The sequence below is a fragment of the Nothobranchius furzeri genome, chromosome 5 (genome assembly GCF_043380555.1).
Source record: "Nothobranchius furzeri strain GRZ-AD chromosome 5, NfurGRZ-RIMD1, whole genome shotgun sequence".
Taxonomy (NCBI): Eukaryota; Metazoa; Chordata; class Actinopteri; order Cyprinodontiformes; family Nothobranchiidae; genus Nothobranchius; species Nothobranchius furzeri.
The window spans coordinates 50,324,419-50,350,060 of NC_091745.1; the positions used below are offsets into that span (position 1 = coordinate 50,324,419).

Here is a 25,642-nt window from a genome sequence, read left to right on the forward strand (position 1 = left end):
GGAGAAGGTGTACCAGAGGTCTTTGCTTTCCTGGCCCACTCAGAAACATCATCCTGGGACCTCCCATCAGTGAATACGATGCCGACTCGTGGGACGTTTGGCCTGGCTCCTTCTTTATCTGAAAAGCTGGACTCAAACATGTGGCGCAAGGCTGAGCCTGTCATGGAGCCCCTGCCCATGTATTGGATCTGGGCCACAGCCTGCTTGATGCCCTGCGCTGTGACATACTGACTCAGGGTGAACTCTGTGCGCACCTTAGTGGAGTACTGGATCAGGCCGACGTGTGTGCCCATCCTGGAGATGTTCAGCGAGTCCACCATGCCGTTTACAAACTGTTTGACCAGTTCAAAGTTGGCTGGGCCCAGACTCTTAGAGCCATCGATCACAAAAACTACATCCATGATGCCGTCATGGCACTCTGTCTCTGTCAGGACAAGAAAATATGCCTTAGTTATTCTTGTTGCTTCTCAACAGATGAAACATAAAATCCTACTTCTGCAGCTTTTTCCTCATCATCATCAGCAGGTTTGAAATCCTCAAAACATGTACAGGTGTAAGAGTCGGAGGTGCCGACACACTGATGCTCACAGCCACACCTGTGACTTTCAGGTGGATAAAACACACAAGATGTTGCTTTTAAGTTTTGTTTTACATGCTTAAGTTCTGCTCAGTCAGAGAACAGATTTAGATTCAAACAGCACACTGATTACATGCTGTAGTTCTTTTTTAAAACAGAACAGTTTTGTTACCTGTTTTCCCGCTACGTTTCGTTTGCGGCTGCAAACTTCCTCAGGCTGACGCTGATGGTGGCGCGTCACTTCCTTTTCCGTTTATCTGCGGGCAGCAGAGGACATTGTTGCCCTCTGCTGCCCGCTCTCCCCTCTCCGACGATGCAGTCCCATGCGCGGTCCAACGTGTAAACTCCATCGTCCCTGTTCATGGTCCCACATCCACGTCTCCTTATCTCGATTGCTTCTTTTATCCATCTTTTGTATTTTTGTTGTTTGGTGTTTATGATCCTTGTGTTGTCCCAGTCCATTATATGGTTTTCTCTTATGCAGTGATCTGTTACGGCTGACTTCTTTATTGTACTTTCTGCTTCTTCTTTTGCTGCTCTTGTGTGTTTTTGACTTGCCTCTTTCTCGCACTCCTTTCTATGTTCTATTGTTCGTGTGTTGAGTTGGCGTCCGGTTTCTCCTATGTATGTTTAATTGCAGAGTTTGCATGGGATTTCGTAAACGACTCCACATTTAAGTCCAGCTGATATTTTGACTTTTGGGTGTACTAGTCTGTTTCTAACTGTTGTGTATGGTTTTGTTGGTGTGTTTATGTTGTGTTTTTTCATTGTTGCTCTTATTTTATCTGTTATGCCTTTGATGTATGGTAGGGTTATCACTGGTTTTGGTTCTTGTCTTTCTGGGTTTCTGGTTCTTTGCTTTGGTTGTTCTTGCTCTAAGGAGACGTGGATGTGGGACCATGAACAGGGACGATGGAGTTTACACGTTGGACCGCGCATGGGATTGCATCGTCGGAGAGGGGAGAGCGGGCAGCAGAGGGCGACAACGTCCTCTGCTGCCCGCGGATAAACGGAGAAGGAAGTGATGCCACCATCAGCGTCAGCCTGAGGAAGTTTGCAGCCGCAAACAAAATGTTGCGGGAAAACAGGTAAACAAAACTGTTCTGTGTTTTAAAAAAGAACTACAGCATGGAATTAGAGATACGACACAGCAAGGACACACCTAAGAAGCACACTGATTAGCTTCAGAAAGGAATCTGACATGTTGGAAAAACAGAAACACCGAAAACCTCCTATGAAACCTCGGAGTGCAGCAGGATTCACACCGACCTCTAAACTCAGGATTACGTATCACATCCAGACGAGGAAACCTATCTGAAAACACGTTTACACTGAACTTGTTTTCTGATGCTTCTGCAGGTTGGTCCCCTTGGATCACTGTCTGGTATCATTAACTTCACCATCTCTTTGAATGAGTGAAGGATATGGAAGACGCTGCAACTTGAGGATTTAGAAATGTGGCTGAACGGGACAACGAGTCAGTGATACAACTGGTGGAGGGGCTCCTTCGCCAAGAGCTCGCATTACCCGCGGAAACCGAGCATTATTCAAAGCACACACAGAAGTCTTGGAAAGAAACTGCCACCAGGTATATCCCCGAGGTCCGTTGTGGTCATTTCCTTAAATATGAGACCAAAGAGAGCATTCTTGCTAAAGCCTGGAAAAATAAAACAGTAATCAACGGGAGACAGATATTTTTCAACCACGACTTCCCCACTGAAGATTTGAAAAAACGTAAATCGTACTCAGAAATTAAAAAGACTCTGAAAGACAAAATGAAACGCATTCGGATGCACTGAGCAGGATAAGGATCCAGTGGTCGGTCGGGCCCAAAACCTGCAACAACTCTGAAAACGCAGCGGGGGACATCAGAAAAGAGGGCTGGAAACCGATGAGCAGCACGTCAACAAAACCTCATTGGTGGAGCGGATCTGCGGAATGTCCCCATGGCAACGCATCGGAGAGAGGCAGGTCACAAACCAGGGGCCCGACGCACCCAAGTCAGGTGAGAGGAAGGCTGCAAGAGTTTAGACGATGAGGAGAAGAAGACGGAGAGAAAGAGGGAGGTGAAGGGTTGCTATGCAACCTGGATGAAACAAAAACTCCAGGTTTTAAGTTAAAGACTACATGTTGGCTGGGTTAGGGATTAGAACCAGGGAAAATGTTCATGTGATGATTCCACTCAATAGGTATTCCTTTATGACTTTTGCCTGCTTGTAGCTCTGCTGTTGGATTCAGCTGCTCCTGCAGCACTTTGGTTGTAAAGCCCTCACATTAAACATCAAACCATTTTATAAAGGTTTACTCCTGTCTTCGGGCTGATTTTCCAGGTCTTCAGGTTCTCATTACAGTTCAGATAACAAGTGATGTTTGTCTGTTCTGATGGGCAGTCTGGAGGCTCTTTATTTTAGTTAGAAGGGGTTTCACTAACGAAGACTTGAAATGGGGGATTACAAGTGTATCCTCCCTCTCTTATAAATAAAACTTCTCTGATGTTTGTGATTAAATGCAAATCAACAGATGGGGCTATTCAGTTGATGATATTTGGACTGGTATGGGAAGGCCTATGTTGAGTACACCCTGGTCCACTATGGGGGGCCCTGTTTAGGAAAAGTCACCCCCCACTCCCACCAACAGGGAGGCAGGGCCCATGGACAGTGAGGTCCAGTTTGTGTGTTTGTTCATACGTTGCTTATGAGAAAACCCTGACTAACAACATTACAGTGGAGGGATCAAGCATTACTTTGAGGGATACAATCAGTGCAGCATAACAATATAATGGTGTCACTGATTATTAATGGCCTATATATTAAGAACATTAATTTAATGTATCTAAATTAAGGAGGGAGAAAACACAGGTGGTTTTTCTTCAAGTAACGCATCTACCACAAGAAGAACATGTTAAGTTTAAAAAGTTGAAATACAGCAATTAATTCTCCAGTTCTATTGGGCATCATCATAAGAGGGGTGTGATGACATTGATCTCCAACACAACTTTGAATTGATTAAAGAAATCAATGACAAAAAAGGAAGATGTTTCATGATAAAGGGGAAATTCGAAAAACAGTGGGTGACACTTCTCGATGTGGATGCCCCTCCGGAAACTGGAAAGGCATTTTACGAAAAGTTTTTGATCTCATAAATTTGAAAACGGAAGAGACATTATTGTGTGGTGGAGATTTAATGTAGCTTGGAATTAAGAGTTAGACACTACAAGCATCAAGAGAAACAACAAAAAAATTAACAGGTACATGAATACGAGGGTTAGGCTTAGGGATAACCCAGTTGACCGGGATTACACCATCACTCGGCTCTATGTAACATGTACTCCAGAACTGATTTTTTTCTAACGAGTAAAAGAAATATTCACAAAGCAAAGGAATGTGAAATAGGTTTGGCCGATGTGTCAGACCAGAGTGCAGTTTATTTTAAAATTTACTTAACTGATGGGAGAAAAAATATGGAAACTCAACGAAAGCGTTCTGAACAATAAAAGACTAATTAAAGAGATAAAGGGGGAAATAATTCGATATCGAGAGGAAAATGATGATGGGGAGGTCGACTTGACCATCTTGTAGGATGCCCTGAAGGCAGTGATTAGAGAGAGACTGATTTCTCACACAGCATTTTTAAAGAAAGTTAGACTTGAAACATACCAGCGGCAAACTGAAAAACTAAAAGAATTTGAACAACAACACAACAGTCAAACGATCCAGAAACATTGAGCCAGATTAAGGAAGTAAGAGAAAAATAGATGATATATTATAGAACAAAGTACAGAGGAAAACAAGGTTTATAACACAGCCCTATTATGAAGGAGGATCTAGGGTTACCAAAGCCCTGGCTAGACGTACAAGGAAACAACAAAGAATGACTAATAGACATAAAATAAGAGACCCTGCAACCGATATAATTCTATATGAACAGAAGAAATTGAAAGAGTATTTGAAAAATATTAAGACAACTTATATTCAATCTATATTTACCAACAATAGGTTCAAAACAGAATGCAACATTGACCGCAGAGATTACAAAGAAAGAGATTACAGAAGCAATCGGGCGAACAAAATCAGGAAAGTCACCAGGAGCTGACGGAATAGGAGCTTCTTCTTATAAAACATTCAAGGAAGAGTTTATCCCACTATACCAGTTCAGACTGACGAGAATGGGGATGATATGACAGCATCTATCAGTGTTTGTGAGGGACCTAGCAGCCGCGTGTTGGACTTTCAATTCAATTGAAATTCAATTCAAATTCAAAAATACTTTATTAATCCCAGAGGGAAATTAGAGTTTCAGTACACACAATTCTGAGATCAGACAAGAATTGGTGACTGTGGTCATTCGCAACCCGAGTCGCGCTACCGTAAGCGTTTGCAGCTGGTTAAGGTAGGAGGCACTTGCCCTGGTCAGAATGAAGTCAGCATAGTCCACGTGAGATATGATGAACGCGTGGATGGCTGCCTCTAGGTGGTGGTCTCTTTGGAATAGGTCTCAGTTGTGTTATGCAGCAAAATTGATCTCATGTTAGTGTTTATTTGGGGCGACCAACCTATAGGGTCTGTGCTTCGACAAACTAGAACTGCTTATTTTTCATCGCTAATTGAGGAGAATAAGAATAATCCTAAATTTCTTGTCAGTACAGTTGCCAAACTTACACAGAATCATAGCTCTGAACCATCTATTCCCTTAGCCCTGAGCAGCAACGACTTTATGGGATTTTTCACAAGTTCAATAAATTCTATTAGAAACAAAATCATTAGCATCCTCCCTAATGTGATTTCTTCTTCCTCAGTAAGTGAGGCAGCATCAGAGGTAACTGTGGAACCTCATCTGTGTTTCAACCGTTTTGATGCAGTTGAGCTTTCAGAGTTATCAAAAATATTAGCTTCATCTAAACCTTCAACTTGCATTTTAGATCCAATCCCAACCAAATTATTTAAAGATGCATTTCGTTACTGCCCCCATTCTAGATATAATCAATCTATCCTGAGTAAATGGATACATACCACAGGATTTTAAGGTTGCTGTAATCAACCTCTACTTCAGAAATCCTCTCTGGATCCTGATGACCTAATGAATTATAGACCAATATCTAACCTTCCATTTTTATCCAAAGTTGTCATGTTCTGTGCTCCTTGTGTTCCCCAGTCCCTCCATGTGTCCCTCTAGGATCCCCCTCATGTGTACCCAAGCTTCCTGTGCCCCTTTTTGTCTCCAGCTCCCACCAGGTTTCACAGGTTTGCTTATTCTTTAGTTCCCTTTGTATTTATATTATCTAGCTAGTTTTTCCCTGTAATTTTCATAGGTTCAGGCTTTCTTTTAGTTTCCTTCCTTGTTCCTTCCCCACCGGTTTATTAGTTCTCCCTTTCTCCTCAGATCATTAGTTATTGATCTTGTTCTTCTAGTGAACATCTTAGGTGTGTTCTTGCTGTGTCTTGGTTCTGATTCCATGCTGTCGTTCTTTTCTTAAATCACAGAAACGGTTCCTTTACCTGTTTTTTCGCTACGTTTCGTCTGCGGCTGCAGACTTCCTCAGGCTGACGCTGATGGTGGCGCGTCACTTCCTTCTTCGTCCTCTGCTGCCCGCGGATAAACGAAGAAGGAAGTGACGCGCCACTGTTACGTCCCCTATTCAGTGGGGCCTGTAAGTGCTTGTGGTTATTATTGTATTTCATTTTTTTATGGCATACTCCTTGTGGAGCGGCATAGCGGAAGAAACCTGTCGGCGCGTGAGAACCAGGAAGAGCGTCTCGTCTCCATGGCGACGTCGGGGATTCCCTCAAAATGAACTTGTGGCAGTGTCGTCATCCAGGAACCCTGGTCGAAGCGCGGAGAGTCCAGCTGCATGAGATGAGGACTGATTATGTCAGCTGTGCCGGAGAGGATAAAGATGACGTGGGATCAGCTGTTCGAGGAGCAACTCTTACCCATGGGTTGTCTCCCTGCTCCTCACTCCCGTTGAGTTCCGTGTCCGATTGTAATCGAATAGTGTGCGTGTTTTAGAGGTCCTACGCTAGACAGACGGTGGTTATAGTTTCGTTTATTTGATTTGTTTATCTAGATCCAGAGGTGTAGAACACCAGCCTTTAATTTGTAAAGTTTTAGAGGTTCCAGCTAAACCAGAAAGCTTGGTATATTTTGTTCTATTTTATTCCTGGGGCTGGTTCCCCAGCCCTTTTTCCCTTTGTGTAACTGGTATTATCCTGTGAGGCGGTTATAGTCCCTCCTTTTATGTTATTAAAAGATATTGTTATTTAACAGCCCTATGACTCCTCCCACTCCTTTTACCTTCATTTAATTACCTGTGCCCGGATCCTAAACTGGAGCCGTAACAAAGTGGGGGCTCGTCCGGGATCTGTCGGTTACATATAACAGTTACCCTCAGTAACAAAGTGGGGTTTCGTTGTGGGGTTGTTTGTAATAATTTCTTTTTTTGTGATCATGTCTAGCTTCGACGTGGAAACCTTAATGAGGGCGCCTTCACGTGGACAACTGGAAGAGTGTCGTAAGCAAGATTTATTAGAAGTAGCTGCTTACTTGGGTCTCACTGGGGTTCAGCACATGCTGAAGAACACCCTGAAGGAGGAGGTTCTGTCTGTGATGGAGCGGAGGAAGCTGCTGTCACCCCTGAGTGATCTTGCTGTCTTGCCTTTTCAGAGTGAGGACTATGTTGAAGGTAAAGAGGAGGACATTGCTGAGGCGTGTGGTGCGACAGAGGATGCGGCCGACGGGATGAGGGCCCCTGAAAGGGGTGAGGACCGTCACTCTCCTCCACCAACTCCCCCACGATTTGACCCGGATTCTCCAGGTTCGAGGAGCGATTCTCTTGACCACGCCCGCTTTCAATATCGTTTGGCTCGCCTGAAGCAGGAGGCAGAGAATAAACAACGTGAAAGAGACTTCGAAATGAGGAAATTGGAACTTGAGGCAGACACCAGAATAAAGCTGAAACGACTGGAGCTGGAGGTTCAGGCGCAGCTGCCGAGCAGAAGAGCTGATCAGACGACTAAAGGGCTGACGACTGCTGCAGACCAGATTGACGTCGGGAAGTGCATGATGCTGATGCCACCTTTCCGTGAGGCCGAAGTGGACAGCTACTTCGCCGCATTTGAGCGCATTGCTACTTCACTCAGTTGGCCGCAGGAAGTGTGGACTCTGCTGTTACAATGCAAACTGACAGGCAAGGCTCAAGAGGTAATGTCAGCTTTGTCTGTGCATGATTTTTCTGACTATGACCGTGTAAAAGAAGCAGTTTTGCAGGCATATGAGCTGGTTCCTGAAGCCTATCGGCAAAAGTTCAGATCTCTTAGGAAACGGGACGAGGAGCAGACATATGTAGAATTTTCCAGAGAGAAAAGCATTTTGTTTGATAAATGGGTTATGGCGTCAAAAGTGATTAGTCTGACTGAGTTACGAGAGCTTGTTTTACTGGAAGAGTTCAAAAGGTGTCTTCCAGAGAAGATTGTTCTGTATTTAAACGAACAAAAGGTACATACCTTATCTGCTGCTGCAGTTTTGGCAGATGAGTTTATGCTGACTCATCGTATAAAGATTGAGAACAGGCCTACCAATGTAAAACCCCAGGACGTCAGACAGAGGACGCCCGGTGTGAGCAGTGGAAATTCACAGCCACGATGTTTCTATTGTCATAAGTTGGGACACATTGTGAAGAACTGTCTAATCTTAAAGAGTAAGAAAGATGTATCTCAGAGAGAAGTTGGTTTTATTGCAGAAACTGCATTCAAGGGGCATGTGCAAAGCAGAGATAGGGGATTTGATCCGTTTGTGTTCAAAGGCACAGTCCATGTGGGTGAGAATGACTCAGACTCAGTGCAAATTGAAATACTGAGGGACACAGGAGCCTCGCAGACACTGATTTTAGAGTCTGTGCTTCCTTTTAATGTTCCCAGTTGTACAAATGTTTCAGTACTTTTGAGAGGTTTTTCCTCTGATGTTATTTTGTGTCCTGTGCATGAGGTCAATTTGAAGAGTGAACTGGTCACAGGAAAGTTTAAAGTGGCTGTATGCAAGACGTTGCCTGTGGCCGGGGTCCACATGTTGCTAGGAAATGACATTGCAGGGGGCGCTGTAATTCCTGTCCCACAAGTCATAACCCAACCTCAGACCTTAACTTGTGTAAATCCACCCCCCGGTATCTCCCCCTCATGTGTTGTCACAAGAGCAGGGGCAGTTAAAAGCGGTGATGATCTCATGAATGTATCCTCTTTGTTTGAAGAAGCAGACTTCAGTTCTCCCCTACATGAACTGTCTGAAGAAAGCAGTTCAGTAGAAACCGAAGTACAAGACATTAAAGATAGTCCAACCAAACGTGTAGTTTCTCGCTCGACCTTGAGATTGGAGCAGAAAAATGACAAAACACTAAGCAAATGTTTTGAGGCTGTGGCTAACACAGATGACACGTCCTCTGGTTACTATGTGGAGAACGATCTCTTAATGAGACGGTGGGTAAATCCAAAACAGTTAACTTCCCCAAGTGTTAGTGTTAACCAGATTGTAATTCCGGAATGTTACAGACATCAAGTTCTTGCTCTAGCGCATGAAAGCCGTTGGTCGGGTCATTTGGGGATACGTAAAACTTATCAGGCTCTCCTTGATCACTTCTTTTGGCCTGGTATGAAGAAGGATGTTGCTCGATTTTGTATGACATGTCATACATGTCAAATGGTGGGAAAGCCAAACCAACCTTTAAAGCCAATCCCTTTAACTCCAATTCCCGTAATAGGGAACCCGTTTGACCACATAATAGTTGACTGTGTTGGTCCGTTGCCTCGTACCAAGTCTGGAAAAAAGTACTTGTTAACTATAATGTGTACCGCTACCCGATTCCCTGAAGCAATACCGCTGGCCTCCATTACAACTAAATCAGTTATCAGAGCTCTAACTAATTTCTTTTCACTCTTTGGCCTTCCGAGAGTGTTACAGACAGACCAAGGCTCTAACTTTAAATCTGAGCTATTTAAAAAGGTGACCCAAACATTAGGGATCCAGCATGTAATGTCTTCAGCCTACCATCCAGAGTCGCAGGGAGCGTTAGAAAGGTGGCACCAAACCTTAAAGAGCATGTTGCGAAAGTACTGTTACAGTTCAAAAGAACAGTGGGATGAAGGTTTACCTTTCCTACTGTTTGCGTCAAGAGAAGCCTCACAAGAATCATTGGGATTCAGTCCGCCTCAGCTGGTTTTTGGTCACTCACCTAGAGGTCCGTTGCAAGCGTTGAAGGAAAATTTCTTGCAAACAGAGAGTGCAAAGAAGGTGAATGTCAACAAATATGTTAAGTCCTTCAGATCACGACTGCATTTGGCCAATGAAGTGGCTCGTAAACACTTGCAGGAGGCACAGGTAAACATGAAAGCTCACTTTGATAAAAAGGCAAGTTTGCGGGAGTTTCAACCAGGTGACCAGGTATTAATGTTAAAGCCTGTCACTGGAGACTCATTGTCGGTACGTTTTGACGGTCCATTTGTGGTTAGTGGTAAAGTAAGCGAGAACACTTACAAGATAAATACTCCTGGTAGAAAGCACTCTGTTAGGGTTTGTCATGGCAACCTCTTGAAACCTTATCTTTCTCCAACTCAGGAGGTGTCCGGAGAGTTACCAGTGTGCGCAGCTGTTTCCCCCCCCGGCCATCGAACCTCAGGAAGAGTTAAGACAAAGTTCCATTGGGGTCGTGAGTCCCCGATTGAAGAACTCACAGGCGTTGCTTGCTCTAGATGATAAGTTATCGCATTTACCACCGGAACAGCGGGGTGATATACTAGCGTTAATAAATGCTAATTTGGATTTATTCTCGGACACTCCAACAGTAACTAATGTATGCCAACACGAAATTACACTATTAACGAACACCCCTATTAAACAGCATCCATATAGGGCCAGTCCTGAGAAACGTGCCTTAATGAAACAAGAAACTGATTACCTGTTGCAAAATGAATTAGCTGTCCCCAGTTATAGTCCATGGAGTTCGCCTTGTTTGATTGAGAAAAAACCTGACGGCTCACCTAGACTTATTACAGATTACAGGAAAATAAATGCTGTAACAGTTGCCGATTCTTATCCGCTCCCGCGTATTGATGACTGTATCGACAGAGTGGGTATGTCTAGTTTTGTGACCAAGATTGACCTGTTAAAAGGCTACTGGCAAGTCCCGTTAAGTAAAAGGGCTTCGGATGTCTCTGCGTTTGTTACCCCTGATGAGTTCCTCCAATACAATGTCATGCCATTTGGGATGAAGAATGCGCCTGCGACCTTCCAAAGGTTAATTAACATGATAACTTCTAACCTTGTGAACTGTAGTGCTTATTTGGATGACATTGTTGTCCATGCGGCATCATGGACTGAACATGTCACAACCCTTACAGAGTTGTTCAACCGCTTGAAAGCTGCACGTTTAACCATTAACCTTTCTAAATGTGAGTTTGTAAAGGCGACGATCTCATATTTAGGCAAAGAAGTCGGGCACGGTAGGGTTTGTATGCTGAAGGACAAAACCCAGGCTATCATGGATTTCCCTGACCCTAGAAACAGAAGAGAGTTGAGACGTTTTTTAGGAATGGCTGGTTATTACCGCTGTTTTTGTCAGAACTTTGCATCCGTGGTAGCCCCGTTGACAGATCTATTGAGTACCAAGGTCCCTTTTATGTGGAGCAAAGAGGCCCAGCATGCATTCACGTCCTGTAAGTCATTATTAACCAGTGCACCCATTGTAAAAGCTCCCGACTTGTCTAAACCTTTCTCTCTAGAAGTTGATGCCAGCCAGGTTGGAGCCGGAGCTGTTCTTCTCCAGGCTGATGATGACTTAATAGATCATCCAGTCGCCTATTTCTCAAAGAAGTTCAGTTCATGCCAAAGCCGTTATTCCACCATTGAAAAAGAAACCCTTGCTTTGATCATGGCATTGCGTCATTTTCATGTCTATGTTGGTTCCAGTGCAAAACTATTAAGAGTTTATACTGATCATAACCCCTTGACCTTTTTAGATCGCATGTTTAACCAAAATCACAGGCTGATGAGATGGGCTTTGTTGTTGCAGGAGTTTAACCTAGAAATCAACCATAAGGTGGGCGCTGAGAACATTATTGCTGACTGCTTGTCTAGGAGTTGAACGTTCAATAGATAAGTATGGATGGTGTGAGTAAGTTGTTCTAGGAACAACTTTGTTTGACAGGGGGAAGTGTTACGTCCCCTATTCAGTGGGGCCTGTAAGTGCTTGTGGTTATTATTGTATTTCATTTTTTTTATGGCATACTCCTTGTGGAGCGGCATAGCGGAAGAAACCTGTCGGCGCGTGAGAACCAGGAAGGGTGTCTCGTCTCCATGGCGACGTCGGGGATTCCCTCAAAATGAACTTGTGGCAGTGTCGTCATCCAGGAACCCTGGTCGAAGCGCGGAGAGTCCAGCTGCATGAGATGAGGACTGATTATGTCAGCTGTGCCGGAGAGGATAAAGATGACGTGGGATCAGCTGTTCGAGGAGCAACTCTTACCCATGGGTTGTCTCCCTGCTCCTCACTCCCGTTGAGTTCCGTGTCCGATTGTAATCGAATAGTGTGCGTGTTTTAGAGGTCCTACGCTAGACAGACGGTGGTTATAGTTTCGTTTATTTGATTTGTTTATCTAGATCCAGAGGTGTAGAACACCAGCCTTTAATTTGTAAAGTTTTAGAGGTTCCAGCTAAACCAGAAAGCTTGGTATATTTTGTTCTATTTTATTCCTGGGGCTGGTTCCCCAGCCCTTTTTCCCTTTGTGTAACTGGTATTATCCTGTGAGGCGGTTATAGTCCCTCCTTTTATGTTATTAAAAGATATTGTTATTTAACAGCCCTATGACTCCTCCCACTCCTTTTACCTTCATTTAATTACCTGTGCCCGGATCCTAAACTGGAGCCGTAACAGCCACCATCAGCGTCAGCCTGAGGAAGTCTGCAGCCGCAGACGAAACGTAGCAACAAAACAGGTAACGGAACCGTTTCTGTGTTTTAAAAAAAGAATGACAGCATGGAATTGTTCTTCTAGTCTTTAGGTTTGGTTATTATTCATAGGTTATGTTTTATTTCCCCTCCTCAGCTTAGATTCCTCTCCCTAATTAGTAAATTGATTTCACCAGGTTTCCTCAGTTTCTCTCTCCCCACGCACCTGCAGCTCATCTCCCAATCATCCTGCCCCTGTGTATAAAACCCTGTCTGCGTCTGAATGTGTTGTCGGTCCATTGACCTTGTCAGTGTTGTTTGTTCAGTCTGGTTTTAGAGAGTATCACAGAACTGAAACTGCATTAGTGAAAGTTACAATTGATATTCTCATGGCCTCAGATAAGAATCTTGTATCTGTTCTAGTCTTGTTAGATCTCAGTGCTGCCTTTGACATAGTTGATCACAATGTTTTTTTAGAAAGGCTTCAACATGTTGTAGGGATCAAAGAAACAGCGTTAGGCTGGTTTAAATCCTACCTGTCTGATAGATTTCATTTTGTAAATGTACAAGACAAATCTTTATCATACTCCAGGGTTACTTGTGAAGTACCACAGGGTTCAGTGCTTGGACCATTTTTTTTACTATATATGCTCCCTGTTGGTAAGATCATCAGACAGCATGGGATAAACTTCCACTAATATGCTGATGATACTCAGTTACATTTATCCATTAACCTTGACGAACCTAATCGGTTAGGTAGATTGCAGGCTTGTCTTGAAGACAGAAAAAGTTGGATGACAAAACTTTCTGCTTTTAAATCAAGACAAGACTGAAGTTCTCATCCTTAGACCAGAGCTTCAAAAAAGGAAACTGCTTAGTCAATCACCTCACCTGAACAGCATTTTTGACCAGGACATGTCGTCCAAATTGCACGGTTAACAGGTTTATAGGATCTCCTTCTTCCACCTTCAGAATATTGCTAAGATTAGAAGCATCCTTTTCAGGAGGGATGCTAAAAAACTAGTTCATGCATTTATTACATCAAGACTGGAGTACTGTAATTCATTGTTATCAGGAAGTCCACAGAATGTAGTTAAAAGCTTCATCTTGTCCAAAATGCTGCAGCTAGAGTTCTAATGAGAATTAAAAAGAGAGATCATATCTCTTTTGTCTGAGGAGAAAGCAAACAAACCATTAGCTGGTAGCAATGGAAGCTAAACTACCAATATAATGTTATCTTAAACAGTTTATTAACCTGCAGAAGCAGGTCTTAAGATGATCATAGCTCACTTAAACCTTTGTCAGTGTTGTCAAAATCTGTCATAATAACCATGCTGCTTTCTCTGTTGATGAAATAATGCTCTTGCGCATGCACTGCTGTCTATCGTTGAAGTCAGGTACTGAATGCTAGTGTGTAAGTGGCAAGTACCAAAAGAAGGCACTGTTTCATGTCACATGAATCAGTCCATGGTCGGTTCCACAGAATTTGGTCAGTGCCTTAAAAATGCCTGAATATAGTACCCATCCCTACTGTGACCTAACAGCAGATATCAAAGGGCCTTGTACTCCAAATCCACAAAACACATGTAGTTTGGTTTAAGCAAACTCCCACTCACCCTCTAGGATCCTCCTAAGGGTATAGAGCGTATCCAGTGTTTCACAAGCAGGACGAAAACCACATTGTTCCTCCTGGATCTGAAGTTTGACAATCCAAAGGACCCTCTCCTCCAGAACCCCTGAATAGACCTTATGAGGGAGGCTCAGAAGTGTGATCTCTCTGTAGTTGGAACACACTCTGCTGTCCCCTTTAAAAATAGGGGGACCACCACCCCAGTCTGCCACTCTAGTTGAAGTGCCTCTAATGTCTATGCGATACTGCAGAGCCACTGAGGAGCTTTTTGACAATATCAGTGAAGTCAGCCCTAGACTCTGCTTCCTCACTGAAAGACGTGCCTGTGGAACTGAGGAGATCTTCAAAGTATTCTGCCTACCAATCCACAACGTTCTGAGTAGAGGTCAGCAGCACATCTTCACCACTTAAAACCGTGATGGCATCGCACTGCTTTCCTCTCCTGAGATGCCGGATGGTGAACCAGAATCTTCTCAAAGCCATACGAAAGTCTCACTCCATGGTCTCACCGAACTCCTCCCATGCCGGGGTTTTTGCCTCCGAGACCACCAGAGCTGCATTCCGCTTGGACTGCCAGTACCCATCAGCTGCCTCTGGAGTCCCACAGGCCAAAAAGTCCTGATAGGACTCCTTCTTCATCTTGACAGCATCCCTAACCGCAGGTGTCCACCAGTAAGTTTGGGGGTTGCCACCAATATACACACACACACACACACACACACACACACACACACACACACACACACACATATATATATATATATATATATATATATATATATATATATATATATATATATATATATATATATATATATATATATATATATATGTGTAACCCATGAGAAGTATTGGGCTACTAAACCTGTTTATGTTGTCTGAACTGTAATACCACAAATGCCCACCAGGGTGCAGGTTACACCTTCTGAAACCTGAGCTATAGACGTGCAACATACTCACTTTTCGCCTCCAAGCATATGCGTGGCTGTGCACTGAACGGAGCGAGCTGGAACCTTGTGAGTCATCTGTGAGCAACGGGAGTAACCGTTTGTTGAGAGCTAGCTTGTGGAGATCCCGATTGGTTTTATAGTGACTCTGCATTCTTGACGTGATGGCGAGCCGAGCCCAGATGGACTGCGGACAGGTGTAAACGGTGTGGCCAGCCGAGACACCCTTTCGCAGAGGAACCTTCACGAACTGGAAAATCCATACAGATCTACAGATAAGACACAAACACTACCCGGGTAGCAACGTTGCTCAAGAACTGAATCCTAAAGATCAACATCTATATTTATTTTTATTTTTTGGGGAAAAGGAGCTCTCTTATTTTGGGTATTGTATTTGATTTTGAAAATATTGTAACCACACATTCTCTTTTTATTTTATTTATTTTTTTTATATGCTGGGTGAAGCAATAAATCACCGTTGTTCAACTTTCGGATGGTTTTCCTAATTCTCTTTGTAGATAGAGCCTAGTAGATGTCTAGTACCTGACTAAAACTAGTCCCCTCTATAGGTGCTACACAAATCTTGGCGAGCCAGCCAGGAGCCAAGTAGGAAATATAAATATTTCTGAACATTCTGAGCAACTGGTTTATTGCTTCACCTGTAACCTTTTGAAAGTAACCACCATCGAGAATGGAAGTTATTGAAACACAAAACATTAAAGTGCCCAACTCTGTTTTAGTGAAACCTATTACTGGTGTTGTGCTAGACAATGAGGTACTTGAGTATTTAGCACAGATTGGTTCTGTAGAAAGGGTTGTTAAAGTAACCAGTCACGATGTACTATTTAAAGATTCTGCCATTGTCGAATTCAAATCAGGTGAACCCATTGAATTCTTACTGGATACTTTACCATGTGATGACCCAGCAGCGATCCCAATGTTTTCCATCACATTGAGTTGTTGTCGAAATGGTATACTACGGGCAGAGGTTCTAGCCTTACTAGTTACTACCTCACTGAGGTTCAAAGTATGGCTAAACGTGGTGGTGTTAGTTTTGAAGACGTCTTGCTAGAGGAGCTAGCTCGAATCCAAAAGTCTACTACTAATCCTGGGGTCATAAGTGACTCAGCTGCAGTTCAAGAACCACAGCCCTCTAACAATGTAGCTTTACTAGGACAGGACATAAATGAAAGCCTTCTTTCTAGAGGTGATGACATTTCAAACAACCTACCTTTTAACAACATGCCGCTGTCCACTACAAGCGCAGGAGCATCTGCTTCTCCTAGGAAACGGACAGTACATTTGACTTCTGAACAGCTCGTTACTCCAGAAGTCCAAAGGGTAGTCGTGGAGCATGTTATAAACAATCCAGACTCACCTTCACATGGGCATGTCAAACTTCGACCTTTTTCAGGAAAAATTCCATGTCCCTATCCTGAATCTGATTATGACACATGGCGCAGCAATGTTGCATTTTACCTTGCTGATCCCAATGTATCTAACCAGCAAAAAGTCAGAAAGATTATTGAGAGCCTTGCCCCACCCGCTGCTAACATTGTAAGACACCTTGGGCCAAATTCAACTCCTCACGAATACATATGCCTCCTCGATTCAGCATTTGAAACAGTCGACGATGGAGATGAACTTTTCGCAAAATTTTTAAACACCAATCAAAATCCAGGAGAAAAGCCATCCGAGTACTTACAACGTTTACAAATAGCCCTGAATAAAGTTGTGAAAAGAGGTGGCATGGTTGCCAGTGACTCAGATCGACAACTGCTCAAACAATTCTGCAGAGGCTGTTGGGATAACAGTATTATTACTAGTCTGCAGCTTGAGCAGAGGAAAAACAAACCCCCGTCATTTCCTGACTTACTTCTAATGCTCAGAGTAGAAGAGGACAAACACGCGACTAAGTCTAACCGAATGAAACAACATTTTGGCACCTTTAAAAGCAAAGTTCAGACAAACTCACTAAAGGTAGATGAAGCAGCGCAGTGCAACCAGTGGCATAATGACGAGACAAAGCCCTCTACTCTTATTGAAAAGCCACCCACCCCTAAAGCTGACACTCAGAAACTTGAAAAACAGCTTGCCAAGCTACAAGTCCAGATGGCTTCTCTTAAAGCATCCCTGTCCGGTGCCACTAATAAGTCCTCTACGAAACCCAGTAAAAAGACCAAACATCCAGTTGATCCAAACCCTGGCTACTTACCTGAAAGTAAACCTTTAAAGAAACCCCGCCCAGGGTACTGCTTCAGATGCGGTGAGGATGGCCACATAGCGCCTTCATGTAGCAATGACCCAAACCCACAACTTGTTGGAACTAAACAGAGAGAGTTCAAGCAAAAACAACAAGCATACGAGGAACAAAGTAAACTGTCTTTAAACTGACCTCAGTTCCTGTAGAGGGACATACAGGGACTGGACCCATTCAAGAGCATCCCACCACAGATTCAGAACCAACAATGGGTACCAAAACACTCATTCACTCCTATTCTACAGATGATGATCAGATACAGCTACCAAAAAGCTTAGTAGGTCAGAAATGTACTGCTAGTGTCACAGTTGCAGGAGTTAACTGTCTCCTAGACTCTGGGTCTCAAGTGACCACTGTGTCATCATCGTTCTATCATGCAAACCTCTCAGATTATCCCATTCACCCCATTGCATGTTTAGAAGTAGAAGCTGCCAGTGGTCAGAACATCCCATACCTGGGTTATGTAGAGCTAAGCTTAAAATTTCCCAAAGACTTTGTCGAGGCAGAGCCTGAAGTCTCGACCTTAGCTTTGGTTGTTCCAGACGTACGATCAAACGGTGATCTACCAGTCCTTATTGGTACCAATGTACTTGATGTAGTTTATGATGAGTATTGTAATGGAAAAAATGCAAATGAACTTTCTCCAGTCTATGGCTATAGGCAAATCCTCCGAACTCTCAAACTGAGGAACACAAAGGATTCCACTGGAAGAGTTGGCTTAATGACACTGAGAGGAAAATTACAACATGTTGTCCCTGCTCAAGGGAGAATGACCCTAGAATGCTACATCAAAGCTAATCACGCTGGCAAATGTGTGATCATCGAGCAGCCATCTTCTTCTACCCTACCGGGTGGAATCTTTGTAGAATGCTGTCTTGTGAACTTACCTGAGCAGCACCCTCAGAAGTTACCGGTCTGGGTTAGGAACGAGACAGAGCATGACATTACACTTCCCAATGGTTGTGTTATAGCAGAACTGCACACCCCAGAACATATTCATGACTTACCTGCACAAACTAGTGGGAGAGATACCATCCAATGTTGTGCTGCAACCACTCAACCTGCCAATCCGAGTTCCCAACCAAAACTAACCTTCCAATTTGGTGAGTCTCCTCTCCCAAATGAGTGGAAAGAAAGAATTACAAATAAACTGAACGAATATGGAGATGTTTTTGCCTGCCATGATCTAGATTTTGGCCATGCAACAAAAGTGAAACATCACATAAACTTGAACGACAACACACCTTTCAAACAACGATCTCGGCCAATTCACCCAAATGACAACGAGGCTGTAAGACGACACCTGCAAACCCTACTGGAGGCTAATATTATTCGGGAATCAGAATCCTCATACTCCTCCCCAATAGTAGTGGTACGGAAAAAGAACGGGGAGGTCCGCTTATGTATTGACTACCGTAAGCTGAACACCCTGACAATACGTGATGCATATGCACTCCCCAAACTTGAAGAAGCCTTTTCCGCCTTATCCGGCTCAAAATGGTTTTCAGTAATGGACCTTAAATCAGGCTATTACCAAATAGAGATGGAAGAACGTGATAAGCCGAAGACCGCCTTTGTCTGTCCATTGGGGTTTTATGAGTTTAATCGCATGCCCCAGGGCATTACCAACGCCCCTAGTACCTTCCAAAGAGTAATGGAAAAGTGTATGGGCAACCTACACCTCAAGGAAGTACTAGTCTTTTTGGATGACATCATAGTGTTTTCAAGCTCACTAGAAGAACATGAGTCCAGGCTTATACACGTCCTCCAACAACTAAGAGAAAATGGGTTAAAACTTTCACCTTCTAAATGTCGGTTCTTTCAGACCTCGGTGAGGTATTTAGGCCACATTGTTTCTAACCAAGGAGTTGAAACTGACCCCGAAAAGGTTGATGCCCTTCGCACCTGGCCAAAACCTCAGACACTCAAGGAGCTCAAGTCATTTTTGGGCTTTGCGGGGTATTATCGCCGATTTGTCCAGGACTACTCAAAAATAGTGAAGCCCCTAAATGATCTTACTGGAGGTTATCCACCATTCAGGAAGGGCAGAAAAGTTAGTCCTTGCCAGAACGAATACTACAACCTTAAAGAGCCCCTAACAAATCGGTGGACTCCTGAATGTCAACAGGCTTTTGAGTTAATCATTGAAAAACTCTGTACCGCCCCGGTACTTGGATTTGCTAACACCAAGTTACCGTATGTCCTTCACACTGATGCAAGTACCTCTGGTTTAGGGGCAGCCCTTTACCAGGAACAGGATGGTGAAATGCGAGTAATCGCTTACGCTAGCCGAGGGCTTTCACCCAGCGAAAAGCGATATCCTGCCCATAAGCTAGAATTTTTAGCTTTAAAATGGTCAGTGGTAGAAAAGTTCCAAGACTACCTTTATGGGACAACATTCACAGTCATAACGGATAACAACCCGTTGACCTATATTCTGAAGTCAGCAAAGTTAGATGCAGCCAGTTACCGCTGGCTTGCTGCTCTCTCAACGTTCAACTTCAACATCAAATACCGCGCCGGCAAGAGTAACCAGGATGCCGATGGTCTTTCTAGATGTCCTCGGGAAACGCTAAGCGATGACCATGCATCTCTAGAAGAGAGGGAAAGAGTGAAGCAGTTTGCATCTCATCATTTGGCAACATCTCCCAGCCAAGAAGTTCTCTCAGCAGAGACTATCCATGTTTTGGGTCACCGACATCTTTTAAACCAAAACCAGGATGATCCACCCGCAGTTACTTTGGTAGAATCCCTTGCCATTCATTCCGATGCAGTTCCTGACCTTTATGCAAGTGAAGAAATGTTAGGTTGTACCACCTTACCTGCTTACACTGAAGCTGAACTCCAGCAGCTTCAACAATCTGATCCAATCATTAAAACTGTTGTCAATCTCCTCGAAGCTGGGGAAGAACCTGTTGTTGACTCTCACTCTGACTCTCTTGAACTCAGGCTCATGCTAAAAGAGTGGACACGGCTTACCACAAGGAATGCTCTGCTTTACCGCGTTCGTCAAGCTGATGGAGACCTCTGTTACCAGTTTGTGGTTCCCTCTTCTCTTAGAACTACAGTCCTCACGTGTCTCCATGATGATATGGGACACATGGGCCTTGAAAGAACAATAGACCTTGTTCGATCCAGGTTCTATTGGCCTAAGATGATGCAGAGTGTTGAACACAAAATAAAGACATGCGGGAGGTGTGTTCGAAGGAAGACACCTCCCGAGAAAAGTGCTCCTCTCATAAATATTCAAACCTCTCGGCCTATGGAACTTGTATGCATGGACTATTTGTCCCTAGAGCCAGATAGCCACAACACCAAAGACATCTTGGTCATAACAGATCACTTTACAAAATATGCTGTGGCTATACCCACCAAAGACCAAAAAGCTATAACCGTTGCAAAGAATCTATGGGAGCAGTTTTTTGTGCACTATGGGTTCCCGGAACGTCTATTAAGTGATCAAGGCAGAGACTTCGAGTCTCAACTTATTAAAGAACTGTGCATTTTGGTTGGCAGTACAAAAGTCCGCACCAGTCCTTATCACCCAAGGGGAAATCCGGTTGAAAGGTTCAACCGAACCCTTCTTTCCATGCTGGGAACCCTCAAGAACAAGGACAAAAGTCATTGGCATGACTACGTGAAACCATTAACACACGCCTACAATTGCACAAAAAATGAAGTGACAGGGTACAGCCCCTACGAGCTGATGTTTGGGCGCCAGCCCAGGCTCCCAATTGACATCTCCTTCAACTTACCTGCCAAGGGTGGCTCTCCCAAATCTCACTCTCAATATGTGAAAAACCTGAAAGCACACCTTGAGGAGAGTTATCAAGTAGCCACCCAGAACTCAAAGAGGGTTGCTGATCGAAATAAGCGTCGCTTTGATAAGGCAGTGAGAGAATCAGTTTTGGAAACCGGTGATAAGGTCCTGGTCAGAAACCTTCGTCTCCGTAACAAACATAAACTCACAGACAAGTGGGAGTCAACAGTATACAAAGTTCTTACCAAAGTGTCAGACCTACCTGTGTACAAGGTAGAACCCATCAGTGGAGATGGTCCCATTCGAACCTTGCACAGGGATCACTTGCTTGCTTGTGGTGACCTGTGTGAAGAGGAGGAAACTAAACAACCTGAACCCAGACCTTGTAGGCCAAAAACCAGGCCTAAGCCACCTCACCCTCGTGAGGAATATTCTGACTCTGATGATGATCTACCTTACACTCATTTACCTCTTTCCCATGATGGAAGGTTTACCCATCTATGCAGTATTCCAAAACTGCTACCTGTAAGTCATCCAAGCTCTGAAACTCAGCTTTCCCGCCCCGAGTCTCAAGTCTCTAACTTACCTGATCCTATGCAAACAGCTCCTGGAATATCTGAGCGAGGGCCACACAGTCCGACAGTTAATCAAAACCTAAGTGAAGGAAATCAACGGAACATGGGAAATGAAAACCCACTGGATGTGATGAACCAAACTGGAACTGACAATCTAATGGATGTGATGAACCAAACTGGAACTGACAATCTACTGGATGCGATGAACCAAACTGGAACTGACAATCTACTGGATGTGATAAATCAAACTGGAAACGGCAACCTACCGGATACAATGAACAACAAAATGCAAGAGAACACTGAATCAGATAGTGCACTTACCTGTGAAAACAATGTGAATAAATCAGAAAGTAAAACACTTACAGATAAAGACACGGTCCGAAGGTCAGAAAGGTCACGGCGGCCACCCGACCGTTTTTACTACTCTCAGTTGGGTAAACCTTTAATCTCTTTTGCCCAAAGTTTTCTTGGCAGTTTTAACGAAGCACTTGATGCATTCAGTAACAATGACAACTATCTTACTCACCAACAAGAGCATGAAGGGACTCAAGCCAAGTCAAGGGGGGAGAGTGTAACCCATGAGAAGTATTGGGCTACTAAACCTGTTTATGTTGTCTGAACTGTAATACCACAAATGCCCACCAGGGTGCAGGTTACACCTTCTGAAACCTGAGCTATAGACGTGCAACATACTCACTTTTCGCCTCCAAGCATATGCGTGGCTGTGCACTGAACGGAGCGAGCTGGAACCTTGTGAGTCATCTGTGAGCAACGGGAGTAACCGTTTGTTGAGAGCTAGCTTGTGGAGATCCCAATTGGTTTTATAGTGACTCTGCATTCTTGACGTGATGGCGAGCCGAGCCCAGATGGACTGCGGACAGGTGTAAACGGTGTGGCCAGCCGAGACACCCTTTCGCAGAGGAACCTTCACGAACTGGAAAAATCCATACAGATCTACAGATAAGACACAAACACTACCCGGGTAGCAACGTTGCTCAAGAACTGAATCCTAAAGCTCAACATCTATATTTATTTTTATTTTTTGGGGAAAAGGAGCTCTCTTATTTTGGGTATTGTATTTGATTTTGAAAATATTGTAACCACACATTCTCTTTTTATTTTATTTATTTTTTTTATATGCTGGGTGAAGCAATAAATCACCGTTGTTCAACTTTCGGATGGTTTTCCTAATTCTCTTTGTAGATAGAGCCTAGTAGATGTCTAGTACCTGACTAAAACTAGTCCCCTCTATAGGTGCTACATATACATATACATATATATATATATATATATATATATATATATATATATATATATAATATATATATATATATATATATATATATATATATATATATATATATACATACATACATACATATATATATATATATGTATATAATATAGGTATCAAGTTCATCGATACCAGGAGCCGATACCAATGCAGTTGCCTGTAAGGGTCTTCACTGTAACTTGTCATTTCTGTTTACCTAATATTTTAGTTTTGTGATTATTTCTGTTTATATATACAGTATATATATAATCTACCTCACAGTCTTTTCCTGTTGAAAGCAGAGAAGAACCTGTATTCCAATTCATTGCATTTTTTATTTGTCTGGTAGAAGTATCGGTATTGGTAAGTGGTAAATGGCCTGTATTTGATATAGCGCCTTCTAGAATCCTGGAAACCCCCAAGGTGCTTTACAACAAATCAGTCATTCAAACACACACTCACTCCCTGGTGGGGATGAACCATGATGTAGCCACAGCTGCCCTGGGGCACACTGACAGAGGCAAGGCTGCCGAGCACTGGTGCCACCAGTCTCCCCGACCACCACTGGCAGACAAGGTGGGTTAAGGGTGTTGCTCAAGAACACAACGATAGCGACAGGCTGAACAGTGCTTGAACCTGCAACCTTCTGATTACGGGGTGAGCACTTAAGTCCGGTGCCACCAGATCCAAGTATTGGTACTGTATCGGATTGGGAAAAAGTGGCATAGTTTCATCTCCACACTCAACAAGAGCTAGCTTATGTAGCCCCACGAGTAGTGAGCTCATGGAAAGGGGGACCCACGTCTCCACTTTGGGCTGTGCCCAGCTGGGCTAAATGGGAAAAAGCCTATCCACCAGGTGCTCACCAACATGCCCCAAGTCCAGGCCTGGCTCCAGAGAGGGGCCCCGGTGACCCACGTCCAGGCGAGGGAACACTGTTTCCATTTGTATTGTTCTTCATAAGGGGTCTTTGGGCTGCACTTTGTCTGATCCATCACCTAGGACCTGTTTGCCATGGGTGACCCTACCAGAGGCATAAAGCATTTATGTTTTAAATACACGTACTTTTGCAGGTTTTTCCATCTGGTCTGAGCGTGAATCCCTCTCTGCATCTACACACACAGGTGTCGTCTGTGTTCACATACTCCTGCTCACAGCCATGGGTCCTGTCAGCGCAGTGGTCAAATTCTGTAGCAAGAGAGTGTAATCAGCAGAAAAAAACATGTTTTATCAATAAATCTAACTCTCGGGATCACTCAAGTTTTTATTTCAAAAGCCAAAAATTAGTGGCAGAATCTGGCACAGCACAACAAATTGGGATTGCTGTAAAGACTGTGACACTAGTCAGTGACTCGATGCAACCTGCTGGGTTCTTTATATAGGAAACCTTTTACTGATTGCCTTAATGACCTGATCTGTATTGGGATGTTTACTGTGTGAAGGTCCTTGAGACAACTCTGGTCCTGGGCGCTATATAAATAAACCTGAATTGAACCGAATTGAACTGAACTGAATTGAATGGAATTGAATTGAATTGAATTGAATTGAACTGAATTGAATTGAAATGAGCAGAACTGAATTGAATTGATTTGAACTGAGTTCTGGACCACCACTTTGATTTTCATGCTGAGGAAGTTGTAAATAAAATCCAAAACCACTTTCAATAAATCAAAAGAGACAAGACATAAAACACCAGACTGATACTTTTGCAAGTTTTTCCATCTGGTTTGAGCGTGAATCCCTCTCTGCATCTACACACACAGCTGTCGTCTGTGTTCACATACTCCTGCTCACAGCCATGGGTCCTGTCAGCGCAGTGGTCGATTTCTGCAGCAAGAGAGTGTAATCAGCAGCAAAAAACGTGTTTTATCAATAAATCTAACTATATCTGGATTATTCAAGTTTTTATTTCAAAAGCCAAAAACAAGAGGCAGAATCTGGCACATCAAAACAAACTGAGATTGCTGTAAAGACTGACACTAGTCAGTGACTCGATGCAACCTGCTGGGTTCCTTATATAGGAAACTTTTTACTGATTGGCTTAATGAACTGACCTGTATTGGAATGTTTACTGTGTGAAGGTCCTTGAGACGACTCTGGTCTGAGGCTCTATATAAATAATCTTGAATTGACCTGAATTGAATTTAATAGAAATAAACTGAACTGAACTGAATTAAATTGAATTCAATTGAATTCAGCTGAACTGAACTGAATTTAATTGAATTTAATTGAACTGAAATGAATTGAGTTGAACTGAACTGAACTGAATTGAATTGAACAGAACTGAACTGAATAGAATAGAACAGAACTGTACAGAACCGAACACAACAGGACAGAACAGAGCAGAGCAGAAAAGAACTGAACTGAACTGAATTGAACTGAGCAGAACTGAATTGAATTGAATTGAATTGAACTGAACTGAGTTCTGGACCACCACTTAGATTTTCATGCTGAGAAAGTTGTAAATAAAATCCAAAACCACTTTCAATAAATCAAAAGAGCCAAGATATAAAACACCAGACTATTACTTTTGCAGGTTTTTCCATCTGGCTTGAGCGTGAATCCCACTCTGCATCTACACACACAGCTGTCGTCTGTGTTCACATACTCCTGCTCACAGCCATGGGTCCCGTCAGAGCAGTGGTCGATTTCTGCAGCAAGAGAGTGTAATCAGCAGCAAAAAACGTGTTTT

The 25,642-nt window shown here is 43.4% G+C and overlaps 1 protein-coding gene across 2 annotated transcripts in view; it reads right to left on the minus strand.

Annotated features, from left to right (window-relative positions):
* Positions 1-25,642, minus strand: part of LOC107395492 (matrilin-2) — a 135,229-nt gene that overhangs the window by 859 nt on the left and 108,728 nt on the right. For both annotated transcript variants that reach the window (XM_054740497.2, XM_070550858.1), the window contains 4 exons: positions 25,479-25,601; positions 24,655-24,777; positions 24,016-24,138; positions 14-424 (listed from right to left, as the gene is read on the minus strand). In XM_054740497.2, coding sequence (XP_054596472.1) covers positions 14-424; positions 24,016-24,138; positions 24,655-24,777; positions 25,479-25,601 — 780 coding nt within the window. The remainder of the gene's footprint in view (positions 1-13; positions 425-24,015; positions 24,139-24,654; positions 24,778-25,478; positions 25,602-25,642) is intronic.